Source organism: Electrona antarctica (assembly GCF_951216825.1).
Source record: "Electrona antarctica genome assembly, chromosome: 4".
Taxonomy (NCBI): domain Eukaryota; kingdom Metazoa; phylum Chordata; class Actinopteri; order Myctophiformes; family Myctophidae; genus Electrona; species Electrona antarctica.
The window spans coordinates 45721202-45734367 of record NC_136809.1 but is presented as its reverse complement, the minus strand read 5'-3'; the positions used below and the strand labels follow the sequence as shown (position 1 = coordinate 45734367).

Sequence of the window (13166 nt, the reverse complement as noted above, 5' to 3'; positions counted from 1 at the left end):
GCACCACACACTGATGACAGGAAGTCAACCAGCCTTTGTGTGTTTGTGTAATGATGTATGCATGTCCCCATGGAAGCAGAAAATGACAGCATGCACTGTGATAAAGGACCATACCAGTGTTACTGGCACATGGTTTGGGTTTTAGTCCCGACATACTATTGGTCCGACTGTCATTAGACCGACAACCTAACCCAAACCCCTAACCAAACCAGAAACCTAACCGCAAGCACAGTGCAACGCATGTCGGACCAACGCATGTTCGGGAGCGACGGGTGATTTCCGTACGTTGGACCTTTGGTGTGTCGGATCTGCGTGTGCATCCCCATAGTTTACACTATAAACCGCACAGTGACTTGCACAAGGGTGAATTTAAAAAAAAGTCTCAAGTTTCAACATGAACATGTGAGTGAAGGCATTCAAATAGTCTCTAGTCTGAGATCTACTAAATTATACACTGGATTCACTTATGAGTCAAATTTAGATTGGTATGATACTTTAACAAAGAAACCAAATGAGATTAAAACGACAAAGAGAAAAACAAAGAGGATAAAAGGTGCATTTGAAGATTTCTTGAATGCACCTTTGAGAGTATTCTAAACCATGCAGGCAGAATCACTGTTACAATGCCATTGATTTGGTATCATCATTATAAAGCAAACCAATTCAAATCGTCCAGTCAGAATCCCCAATTGAATGGCCGCTACAAAGCTGTGTAATCAGAATATTCATTACAAAGCAGTCTGTTGACCATTGTCCCGTACAAAGACATTTAATCAGTCTGTTGACCATTGTCCCGTACAAAGCCATTTAATCAGTCTGTTGACCATTGTCCCGTACAAAGACATTTAATCAGTCTGTTGACCATTGTCCCGTACAAAGACATTTAATCAGTCTGTTGACCATTGTCCCGTACAAAGACATTTAATCAGTCTGTTGACCATTGTCCCGTACAAAGACATTTAATCAGTCTGTTGACCATTGTCCCGTACAAAGCCATTTAATCAGTCTGTTGACCATTGTCCCGTACAAAGACATTTAATCAGTCTGTTGACCATTGTCCCGTACAAAGACATTTAATCAGTCTGTTGACCATTGTCCCGTACAAAGCCATTTAATCAGTCTGTTGACCATTGTCCCGTACAAAGACATTTAATCAGTCTGTTGACCATTGTCCCGTACAAAGCCATTTAATCAGAATCCCCCATTGCAAAGCCCTCCAATACGAAACGTTACAAAGGTGTCCAACCACAATCACCGTTACAAGGCTGACTTCACTTTTCTCAAATTATACCATAGAATGGCTAATAGTAATATACTAACAAATACATGATTTTAGATGTAAAGCATTCACTTAATTTCTTATTGTATCTAGTTTAGTTTTATCTTATTTAGAGTAGCCAATCATTTTATAGCCCTTTTTTCTCCCCAATGTACTGTAGTTGTTATTCCAATGAATTCCACCCCACACACATTTCCGTGCTGTCACTGCTGTTGCATCCTACTGATTCACCTCACCTGCCCTGCCAGTGAGGAGTCTCCACCGGGAGGACGTAAGGCCTTAGTCCTACTCCTCCCGCCCAACACTCCCTGCTGACAGGTGCCGTCCCAGCCCATAGGAATACATGTAGTGACAAATATCATGCTCCCCGCCCGCCGGATGCACCACGGTGGAATTGAATAGTAGTTTTTATAAAAACGGTTAAATAAAAAACGTTCCAATGCTTAATTAAAAATGGGTAAATAACTTAAAAAGAGCCGTTACTCAATTTTCATATGATTCGACTTTTTGTTTATATATAATTTGCATTTTGAATTTTGCATTTTCAAACATCAGTGACCCAAACACAAAGTCTCCTTACTTGCTCTGGTGTGGCGTATCAGTGCTGACGGAGTAGTGTCGCACCAGCTTGGGCTTGGTGGCCGCTGTGGGGTCCTGTGGGGTCTGACAGTGCATCCGTGGCGGGGAGTCCGTGGTCGAGGAGGGGGTGGGTGGGTGGCTGTAAGTGCTGGCGCGCCGACGGAAGCCCTGTGACTGGGCATCGCGAGACGGACTGAGGGAACTGAGGGAAGGGGAGGAAGGGGAGAGGGGTAGAGAGGTGTCGAGGCCTTTCAGGTCCCCTGTGGAGTTGTGGCACCTGTGGCAGAAAGAGATGAGCGGGAGGAGGATCATGGGTGGTCATGTCATGCAGAGAAAATAGCCACACTACAAGCTCACAATTCAACTTGACTGCTTGGCAGTTGGCAGACCAATAGAATGGATTGGAAATTGCATTAAAATAATTAAAAACGTCAAGTTAGATGTGGTGACTTGACTTGTATTTAAATAAATGACATTATCCCATTTCCCCCAACTTTTGCAGTATTGGATTTATTGCATTGTGCCAACCTGGGTTCACGGCATAAACATTGAGCTGCTTGATCTTTCTCTGGCACTAAGTACTAGTAGATACAAAAACAGCGGCTGCTATCATACTTGACATTATAGGAAGGACATTATGTTCCTTCCTATAATCTGCTGATTGTAACAGGGCTAACAGGTGATGGTTTCATGATGTCTTTCCAGCGAATGTGCTTTGATTTGTCCGATTATGTCCGCACTTGTCTACAACCGATTCTGAACAGAATGCGATCTAGACCATCTCGCCAAGTCATTTGGCAGATTGGACTCAAATGCGAGGCTAATTCCCGCCTGCATGTCCACATCTGCCACTTAGCTAGATCTGTGGCGAAAAATAAAACTTCTGGGAACTCAGATTAGTATTGATCCTGCAGGGGAAACTCATCAGATCATATAAATGTCAAAGTACTGATTTGAAAACAATACTGTTAGTTTAAAAGGTATTACCCCATTTAGGCCAGACGTCGAAATAAAAAAAATGTTGGCTCTGAAAAAATATATAGAGCGGATGTAGAACACGCACATCAACAGGCTGGGTGCTGGGCTAAAGAAACTTCAGTAGGTATTGGATGGAGCCCGCGTTTCAATCTATTTGATCTTCATCAGGTCATGTGAACATACACAAAAGTTTGTACTTTTATATTCAGGGAGTGCCCCCATTAACCAATCAGAACACCACATTTTGGTGCCCCTCCCATCACTACAGGTGTGACACGTCACCCCTGAGTGAGTGGGTGGGGACCCAGACATTGATGTAAAAGAAAACTGTTCAGACACTTTAGTGCACCAATTAAAAACAATTTAAAACCATTTTAAAAAACATACATGTATATTTATACTCATTTCACCAATACATCAAATAAAGATCTCACAAATCCTACTAGGTCTGTGGGCTTTTACATTTCCAATGTTTTTCCTTGTGTGTGAAACAAGAAAATTATGTAGAACAATCATGATAAACAACAAAGGAAACTACGGCAAGAAATACATGCAACAACATATGTACCAGGTTGGATTTGTTCAACGCAGGAGGCCACCTTTTAAAGCTTAGAAAAATATATTTTTTAGAAAAATATATTTTAGAACCATATTTTTACTTTTTAACTTAAAAGTCAGTTGGAGAAGTAGAGCTTCACTCCAAGCAAACAAAAAATAGTTTTCTACAGAAAGTGTCTAATTTCATCTTCCTGGTTTAAGCCCCTCGGCATCATGGTTTGAAGAGTATGAATGTGGTAACTTTCTCTTCTTAATAAGAGGTTATCAATGTTACCTCCCCTTCTTGGAGTTTTAACATGTTCTATGCCAATGTATCTCAGGGAGGAGACACTATGTTGTGCTTCAGCAAAGTGTAAGGCCACTGAAAAAATATATACCTATTCAAAGATTTGTGCCGCATTTTTACGATTTTTCAAAAATAGCAGACCTACAAGTTCATAGCCACTCGGTGGCGCGCTATGAGCTTGTAGATCTGCTATTTTTCAATAGCTAAAGTATAACAGAATGCTTGAAACACCAAAAGGGGTTCCCACCCAAAATGGGTTAAATGGTTTAGGGCAAAAATACTTTTCTGCTCTTGTGCAATCACAAACCTGGATGGTTTGTGATTGCACAAGAGCAGAAAACCTCTCAGGTCCTCTCAGGTCATCTGGGACAGGTCCCTAGAATTAGAACTAAACATGGATTTGCAGCTTTTGCTTTTCATGGAACATATCTGGAACAAACTCCCATAAAACTGAAAGTTTTTTAACTCACAGCTATGAAAACCCTTTTTGCCTTTTTCATAATTTTCTGTAATGTCATTTATTTTATAACTTGGTTTTCTGTTTTTCTGTTTACTAATTTATTTTATTGTACTCTCTTAAAATCACCTTGCGTTGAAATGTTTAGTTTAACCAAGGCTAGTGAGAATGGTTTCAACATGTACATGTGTGTGTGTGTGTAGTGTACACCCGTTGTTATTACCATTGTTAATGTAATAAGGTGCTAATAGGATGCAGTTTAAAGGGCTTTACATAGCACACCACGACAGAATAGTTGATTTATAAAAAAAAAAAGGACATATCTAAACATTTTACACTGTCTGTGAGAATGTACAAACATTCCTGTGTCAAACCTTCCATGTTTCAACTCTGTACTGAAAATCCTGAAATGTTTGCACATCTCTCTGCTAACACACCAGATGTTTTGTTGTCAATGAAGAGAACAGATCAGTTTTCATTCTTGACATGGCCTGCACCTTTGATTCAAGCTTAGAGGAAGCCTTTATGACCAAAGTCATTAAATACCAGCCGCTCCTCCAGACCATCATAGAGCTAGGCTACAGGTGCAATCTACTTGTGTTTATCTTCGGCAGCCTAGGACAATGTACATAGTTTGGTTGTAAGAGGCTTCCAACAACTTGGGATGCCAAAAAAGCAGCTAAACGGCTTGCAAAATTCTGTGCAATCTCTTCTACTATCGGTAGCTGCCAAATATGGCAAAGATGCCGTTACTTGTACCCCTAAAGGGTGTGTGGGTATTTGTCCAGGATTTGCTTATTGCATTCTGTACTACTATTTGTGTCCTTGGTATTGCATCTCTTATGTGGACAAAAAAAATTAAAATGTGTGTGTGTGTGTGTGTGTGTAAGCACGTGGAAGAAATAGAGTCCGCAACACTGGTAGGAAAAGCTCAGCTCCACTGGTTTATTGATTCTATTTCTTCCTCTTGTACTGCCATTTGTCCAGCACCTGGGCTAGAGTAGATGTGCATGCTATATTACCTCCTTTGTGTAAAGGTTCAAGGTTTCTTAATTTTTGTCTCCCGAAGGAGAAATTTGTCTTGGACCCCAAGGACCCGCCCTGCAGCATACAATACAAGACAAGACAATAAAGGTACTTGTAAAGGTAAACACGTACCTGAGTGGGCTGGTAGGCCGTAGTGTGGAGGATACAGACAGGGAGTCTTCTGGTGAGGGTTGGTGGCTGCTGTTGAGAGTGGAACTGGAGGAGAAGCTGTCACCTCCATCACTGTTCTCCCTGGGTACCCTGGACTTGTTACTGCTCTATACGCAGACACACACACACACACACACACACACACACACACACACACACACACACACACACACACACACACACACACACACACACACACACACACACACACACACACACACACACACACACACACACACACACACACACACACACACACACACACGGTTTTATGGCATGATAACAAACTTTTTTGTTCTGTTCATTTTCATAGTTACTGAAGCTGTGTAACTAATAGAGAAAACATTTCCTTCAAGTTAGTGAAAAGGTTTCTTCTAATAAAAGTAAGGTTTTCTTATCTTCTACTTCTTCTAAACGACGTCCAGTATGTAAGTGAAAACATTTATCTTTCTGAATGGAAAATGTAACGCAAGTGAGACATCTTCCTTCCAAGTAGGACATAATTATTTAGCTTCCTGAGTAACACAAAAGAGCATAACAAACCAATGAAGCACAGCCAGCAAAGGTTTACGGGAGCTATAAAAGGTACAGCATGCACACGCAAAGAAGACGCATGGCAACTCATGCAGATGCCTGAAGGACCCCAAGTTCCTTGACATGCACGTATGCAACCAACTCGGAGGCAGAGTGTGTGCACCTTACCTTCCAGATTCCCTCTAGTGACTCAGTTAGGGAGCGCTTGGCTCTGGTCTTGAACTGTTCCAGGCGCTGTCGACTGCTGCTCTGCTGTTGTATATCTACTGGGGCTGGGATCGCCTCCTCACACACCTATGTACAGAGAGACAGTGTGTGTTTGTGTGTGTGTGTGCGCGCACACGCACGTAAGGAAAAAGGCAAAATAGAAGGTCAAGTTTCCCAAACCTTTTCCAAGAGACATTTGGTGTTTCCCCTGGCAACCAATAAGCCTACACAAGTACATTTACCCGGCCTTTGCTTTGAGAAACATTGCTCCGAAATGGAGGAATAGGACAACAGCAATGAAAAAAACATTCCAGGTGACTAAAATGTGACTAAAACTAAATTAAAACTATTCAAAAGACTATGACTAAAACTCAAATTTGCTGTAAAAATCAACACTGATGTGAACGGGAACTGTACCGGCTGTTTGCTGTCTGCATGCTGTGTGTGCTGGTGGTTCTTCTGTCGGTCCTCGTACAGGCTCCTCAGACTGGCCATCACCAGCTCATTCTCCTCCTGGTCGTTCTTAGGGCAAGCCCTCTGTAACATCATACGGTGTCAAGTATGTTTTAATAATGTCCTTTCACAGTTCCCAATGCTAGTGTAATAATATTTATTATTTATGCGTTTCAATATAGAGCGTCGCAGTCCCGCCCCCTTTCATGACGACGACGAATCTCCCATACATTTTTCCCATTTAAAGACCTTTGTTTAAAGACATTAAAGACAAATCCAACTCGGCTGCTGACAATTCATGACAATAAACACAATTGTTTGGGCCGAACAAATAATTAGAAAGAAGAAAAACAACAAAAAAAAGTGTTGTACCCTACCCTTTTTTCCCTTCTAATTATTTGTTCGGCCCATTTATTTATGGCCCGTTTATTGTCATGATTTGTCAGCAGCCGAGTTGGCTTTGTCCGACGCTTAAAAGGTCTTTAAATAAATACTTTCTGAAACGTCTATGGGAAAAAAATGAATGGGACATTCTCTTCTGGGCCACTCGTCGAGGGCGGGACTGCGACGCTCTATAGTCTATATTGGTCATTGAAAAAATACTGGCGGAGGAATTGGTACAATCCAATCCATGCAGTGGATGGTTTATAAATTTCAGTAGTTAGAGGAAAAAATAAAAAATAAAAAAATATTCCAACAAACGTTCTGAAATTTGATAAATTGTTTGCTCCCAAGCTAGTAGTAAATGAACAGCTTAAGTATGTTGGACAAACATACCTACACAATAGGCTGCAGAGTTGAATCAAAACGGTGTCACAAGAAATGTGACACACACTGGGTAAATAGTACCCAGTGTGTGTGTGCTTCAAGACTGATTCAACAGTAGTCCTGCTACTGTAGTTCAGGTCTATCACCAGCAGATGGACCCCTAACCGTATGCAGGAAGGGTTTACATTTAGTTCTGTACAGCACATACTCAAACAGTAGTCACATGGACAGCCATACTCAGAATAATGGAATGTAAAACAGCAACAAGCAAGCAACATTCACTGGAATAATAATATTAAGACCAGACTGATCAAATTATAGCATCTGAAGAAATGTTTTTTTTTGCCGGGAGACCCTGTTGTAGACCACAGACAGCAAGAGAGTTGTGTAGTGCAGTCTCCAGTATAAACAAACAGTATGTTAAGAGAGCGTACTGGCATTTGGAACACCAAGAATGGTAAAAATATGCATGCACTCTTGAAAGAACGGCATGCGTGTCATTGTGAATCCTACAGTATATGAAGAACTTGTGATTCGTTCATGATGCAGTGAGTTAGACTTGTGGACCGACAGGTTTGATTCTCTGCATGAATGGCACCCCCCGGGTGCTTGTAGCAGATCTACAAGCTCATAGCGCGCCACCGAGTGGCGCGCTATGAATTTGTAGGTCTGCTATTTTTGAAAAATCGTTAAAATGTGCCTCAAATCTTTCCGAAAATTGTCATGATTTAGAAAACTTTTTTTTTTAAATTTCGACGTCAGGCCTGAATGGGTTAAAGGACTTGCAGCGAATGCTAGTGTAGAGTAGGGACCAACACAATGTCCAGTTCTTTAGGATTCAGTACGTTTACACGCATACAAGAAACCAGGACACTGCGAGTACTTTGGTTAAGGAGGAATTTGGAGAAACGTGGTTACATGCACCGTTTCTAATTGGTTTCACAAAAAAAAAACACCAGAATACATACGCTTTGGTTAGTAAGCTTACTGACCAAAGCGTTAGGGTTACTCCCCTAACCTCTCCAAAGGAAGCATTTGGACCACAATTACAATGCACACAATAGTTTCATAATGGTCTATAACTACCGAGTTTAATCACAGACTTAAAGCCTATAAACTTTATTGTTTGGTATCCCCCAGGGGTCTATAGTTGATCCCCTCATTTTGCCTCTACACCAAATCTCTTCACCGAAAATAGTGTTGAAAAAACGTGTTGAACTTGAAACTGAAGGCAATTCGTTTTGAGGTTGTAGATCTTCAATGTTTTCCACATAATACGACATGCCCATAGGGATTCTAGGGTTCAAGTGTTTATGGGAATAGTTTCCACCATTTCCACGCCTATGCAAAAACAGGCATGATGCAATAATATTTAGTGCTTTCTGGAACTTAGGTGAAACCCTGAGTCACCTACAGTTGGGTGCCACCGATATTGTCCCTTATCATTTGACCCATTTAGGCCTGACCTCAAAACTTTTAAAAATCCTTCTAAATCCTCCAGTTTTCTGAAATAAATATTTTCACGATTTTTCAAAAATAGCAGACCTACAAGCTCGTAGCGCGCCACTCGGTGGCGCGCTATGAGCTTGTAGATCTGCTATTTTTCAATAGCTAAATTATAACAATGTTTAAAACACCAAAAGGGGTTCCCGCCCAAAATGGGTTAACTGTCCTTTTGCGCAGATCATGCAAACCTCAGCAAAAAGAAAAGGACAATATCGATGGCCTCCAACTGTACACAACAGACAACAACGCATTCAGCGCTCGCCAGCAGTAAAAGGTTCCAACTCTCTGGCGGAACGCACGTCCCATGGCGACGTGTCTGCTCTTCATCTATCTATATGAATGCACCATGTCTCTGTACGTCTGTCTGTACATACGTAGATGACCAATAACATTAATAGTGGAAATGGCAGAACTACAAGCTCAAAACGTGTCGCTTTGAAAATGTTTGGAAAATATATGAAGATTTTTTTGGAAATGATTGACGATTATGTAAAAAATGATTGTGATTAGGCGATTATGTAATAATTGTAACAAGCCTATTGATGAAGTAATAGAATACAAGAACACACACACACACACACACACACACACACACCACATGCACACACACACATTACCATTGTGTTCTCAAATACTGAAGCTTGCTCCTGGTTGTCCAGTGAGGCCAAGTGTTTCTGAAGCTCCAACTTAGTCTTAGCTGGGTGAAGACCTTAAAATAGTACACACACATGAAATAATACCCGTTAGATATGGAACTGTGACAACACATGATGGTGACCAACAGGCTTGTTTACTTCGCACGACTTTCTAGAAAGTACTGGGTGGCAAAGAGCAACTACACATAACATTAGCCACACAACTACATACTTATAAATTACATTAATGACAATATGACATGAACCAAATCATTTGATTATCCTTGCCAAACAAAGTCAATAGAGGCACGTTCCACAGGGAAAAGCTAAATAATGCACCGCCGTTACAGTTGGGTGCCACCGATATTGTCCCTTATCATTTGACCCATTAAAAAATCCTTCTAAATCCTCCAGTTTTCTGAAATAAATATTTTCACGTTTTTTCAAAAATAGCAGACCTACAAGCTCGTAGCGCGCCACTCGGTGGCGCGCTATGAGCTTGTAGATCTGCTATTTTTCAATAGCTAAATTATAACAATGTTTAAAACACCAAAAGGGGTTCCCACCCAAAATGGGTTAACTGTCCTTTTGCGCAGATCACGCAAACCTCAGCAAAAAGAAAAGGACAATATCGATGGCCTCCAACTGTATTTCATATTGTTGCCATCAGCTTCACCACCTCTTATCTCCATATTTCAACTATTTTCTTTCTTTTTTTGGGTAAACTAATGGCACCTACAGTGTGACACAACAGTAGCAAAAATAGCCGATCTCCAAGATCACAACGAGTCACGCTGTGAGCATATCATGTAGATCTGTTCATTTTTTTATTTAATTTTTTAAAATAATAATAATATAATATTTTAAAGGTTAGTGGCTGTGGATTCAAAAGTATTGGATATAGCATACCATTTTCAGGTTTCTGATACGGTCAGGAGCGGAAAATAATTTGCTGCGATCAAGGCCATCATAATCTTGGGGCCTGCCCAATAAGTACTTCTTGGAATAGTGTGTTTGGTATATCCATATTTTATTAGAACTCGTAGCGACTGGCGAGACTAAAAACAACCAGGGGGGGGGGGGGGGGAGGGGGGTCAAAATAAAGCAACGCCGGAAAATCTGAAACACCTTACCGGAACCTTTTTCTTTTGGCCTAGACCAGGGGTTCTCAACCCGTGGGTCGCGACCCCCCGGGGGTGTCGCCAAATTATTTTGGGGGGGGGGGTCCCCAAAAAAAAATTGCAACTGAATGGCTGAAAGATTAAGAGTTTACATAGTACACATAGTGCATGCATAAACTTTCCTTAATGATTATATCTGGTTTCAGTATTTATTTATGATGTATTTTTGCTATTATTAAGGTTATTGTAGCGGTCAATTTGTATTGGGGGTGAGGAGGGGGACGGGGCAGGGTGGGGGTCGCGAGACACAGCCAAAGCATTCCCGGGGGTCCCCAGCCAAAAACGTTGAGAACCCCTGGCCTAGACCACGCCTAGACCGTATCACATGGGTGATTTTGGAACACAGAGCAGGCTTTCCTCCGAGGTGCTAAGTCTGGTGACGCGAGGTTACGGGGCACGGGCCCGTATTCAGTGCATTGTGTTCCTACCTTCGATGCCCTCACACAGTCTGTGTAGCTGCTGCATGGGGCAGCTGTCGCACTGCTGGCTCTGGGTCCTCTCGCTCCGCAGGAGAGCCGCCACAGAAAACGCCTGCTTCAAAGTCAGCATAATCTCATCCACCTGTGTGGAAGCACAGTACCCACACAGTAATCAGTGTTCATTGATGGGTGATTGATATGTTTTTTTATTGCCACGAAATGCATATGCATGGACAGATTTTGTACATATCTATCGATGTATATGTGCATGTGTGTCAACTGAGATTCATACGGGATATTGATAACATTTATACGGTATGTAGACGACTAGACGGATAATAAAAAGAAAACAAAACATCCACAGAGCTTTTAAAAGGGTGTGGAATAAAAGTATCCCTATTCCCCAAATAAACAATTACGGTTTATTTATATATATATATATATATATTTTTAAACATTTCAGGTCCAGTTGTGTTTACAACTGTCAGCTCATATCGGCCATTATCACCACAGCTTCCATTTCCGTTGGGGAAGGTCCTTTCTTTCCCTAAACAGACATTTGGAGTATATAACTGCATGGCTACTGCCTTATAGACACAACTCAGGGAAATAACTAAGCCTTAAGTCAAAGAGGTGGTGTGATGTGGAGTGTGACATCTACTGTAGCAGCTCAATGTAGTCTATATAGCACCTATAACTCAACAGAGTTAGGGATCCATTTGGTTACAAAAGGATAAATGAACACAGCGTATTTTACTGTGCTGTAATCAGCATTTCCGTATAGTCTACTTTCCAGTCCATATCAATTAATTCTGCCATCACTGCGTGTTCCTCTCAGAGCTACAATGGCAGCATTCTTCTCAAGGCCTGCATGTACACTCTGCTTCCCCATCTTACCAGTGATTCATCTGTACACTGGAAGATGTAGCAGACAAAGTGGCAGCTCCCTCCGTCCACCGTCTCCCTGCAAATGAAGCCAAAGTGATCCACGTGACAGATACCCTACGGAGAAAAGGTCCAGGCAGTGTAATTAGTATTGAGTGTTAAACCATACAGTAAATGGTGCATTTATATAGTGCCTTTATCCAAGGTCGCTTTACATACTGTAGATTGTGCATTACGTTCACCCTTTCGCACACGCATTCATACACCGATGACAGAGGAAACCATGCAAGGCACCAACCTGCACATCGGGAGCAATTAGGGGTTCAGTGTCTTGCTCAAGGACACTTCGACACCAACTCTGGGGGAGCCCGGGTTCGAACTGGCAACCTTGCGGTTCCCACCCGGACACTCTACCCATGAGCCACCACTCACACTAAGCCTAACCCAGTGCAGTACATACCTGTGAGCAGAAGGAGATTTCTCTGAAGCTCTTCTCGATGGCAACCTTCTTAGTGTCTGGGCTAACCAGGAAGATCTGAGACCTCCCCACCTAAAACACATAGTGAGCAATAGAGTGAGTGAGACGCTGCTGTGAAGGGAAAAAAAGGCAGTATTTTCGGATTGATCTAAAATGTAATTGAAAATAAATTCAAAATGACGCACACACACACACACACACACACACACTCCACTTTATGGGCAACCCCGATTTACGTAAAGGAGAACATGTTTAAATCACAAGTCTTCAAAGTCTCAGAGTATCTCTTCTGTGAGGTCAAGTTCAACCTCACGCTCTTTTGACCCACAACGTCAAATACCAAATTCTTCATTAGGGTTTAATTCCAGGGACTTAAAAACATGTTTTTTTAAACTGTGGCTGGGAATGAGTGCTCACTGCTCAGTCGTGAGGTCATGATGATGAGGTCATGGTGTGTGTCATGATGGCACCAGCAGGATGTGGTTGTTATTAATAATACAACCGTGTCTGCTGAAAAATAGATACCCCCTGCTTCCTGTACCAACGCTGACAACTTCCTGCTCTGGAAGGAGAACAGGAAGGGTGGCGTTACCAGGCGGGGGGTCAATAGGGTCAAACACAAGGTCAGGGACAGTAGCGGAAATTATGTCATTTTGACCAGCAGTCAGCAGCATAGTACATGCTGAGTCAAATGGGTGGCCACTGGCCAGGGGGAGGGAGGTGGGTCTGCTGTGTGCCTCAGTGTACACTGTACAGCAGGGGTGCC

The 13166-nt window shown here is 41.9% G+C and overlaps 1 protein-coding gene across 7 annotated transcripts in view; it reads right to left on the bottom strand.

Annotated features, from left to right (window-relative positions):
- The window catches only part of tbc1d1 (TBC1 (tre-2/USP6, BUB2, cdc16) domain family, member 1), a 74230-nt gene that overhangs the window by 34712 nt on the left and 26352 nt on the right, over positions 1 to 13166 (bottom strand). For all 7 annotated transcript variants that reach the window (XM_079499000.1, XM_079498994.1, XM_079498995.1 and 4 more), the window contains 8 exons: positions 12383 to 12472; positions 11935 to 12039; positions 11047 to 11179; positions 9420 to 9511; positions 6493 to 6612; positions 6037 to 6162; positions 5296 to 5441; positions 1860 to 2135 (listed from right to left, as the gene is read on the bottom strand). In XM_079499000.1, coding sequence (XP_079355126.1) covers positions 1860 to 2135; positions 5296 to 5441; positions 6037 to 6162; positions 6493 to 6612; positions 9420 to 9511; positions 11047 to 11179; positions 11935 to 12039; positions 12383 to 12472 — 1088 coding nt within the window. The remainder of the gene's footprint in view (positions 1 to 1859; positions 2136 to 5295; positions 5442 to 6036; positions 6163 to 6492; positions 6613 to 9419; positions 9512 to 11046; positions 11180 to 11934; positions 12040 to 12382; positions 12473 to 13166) is intronic.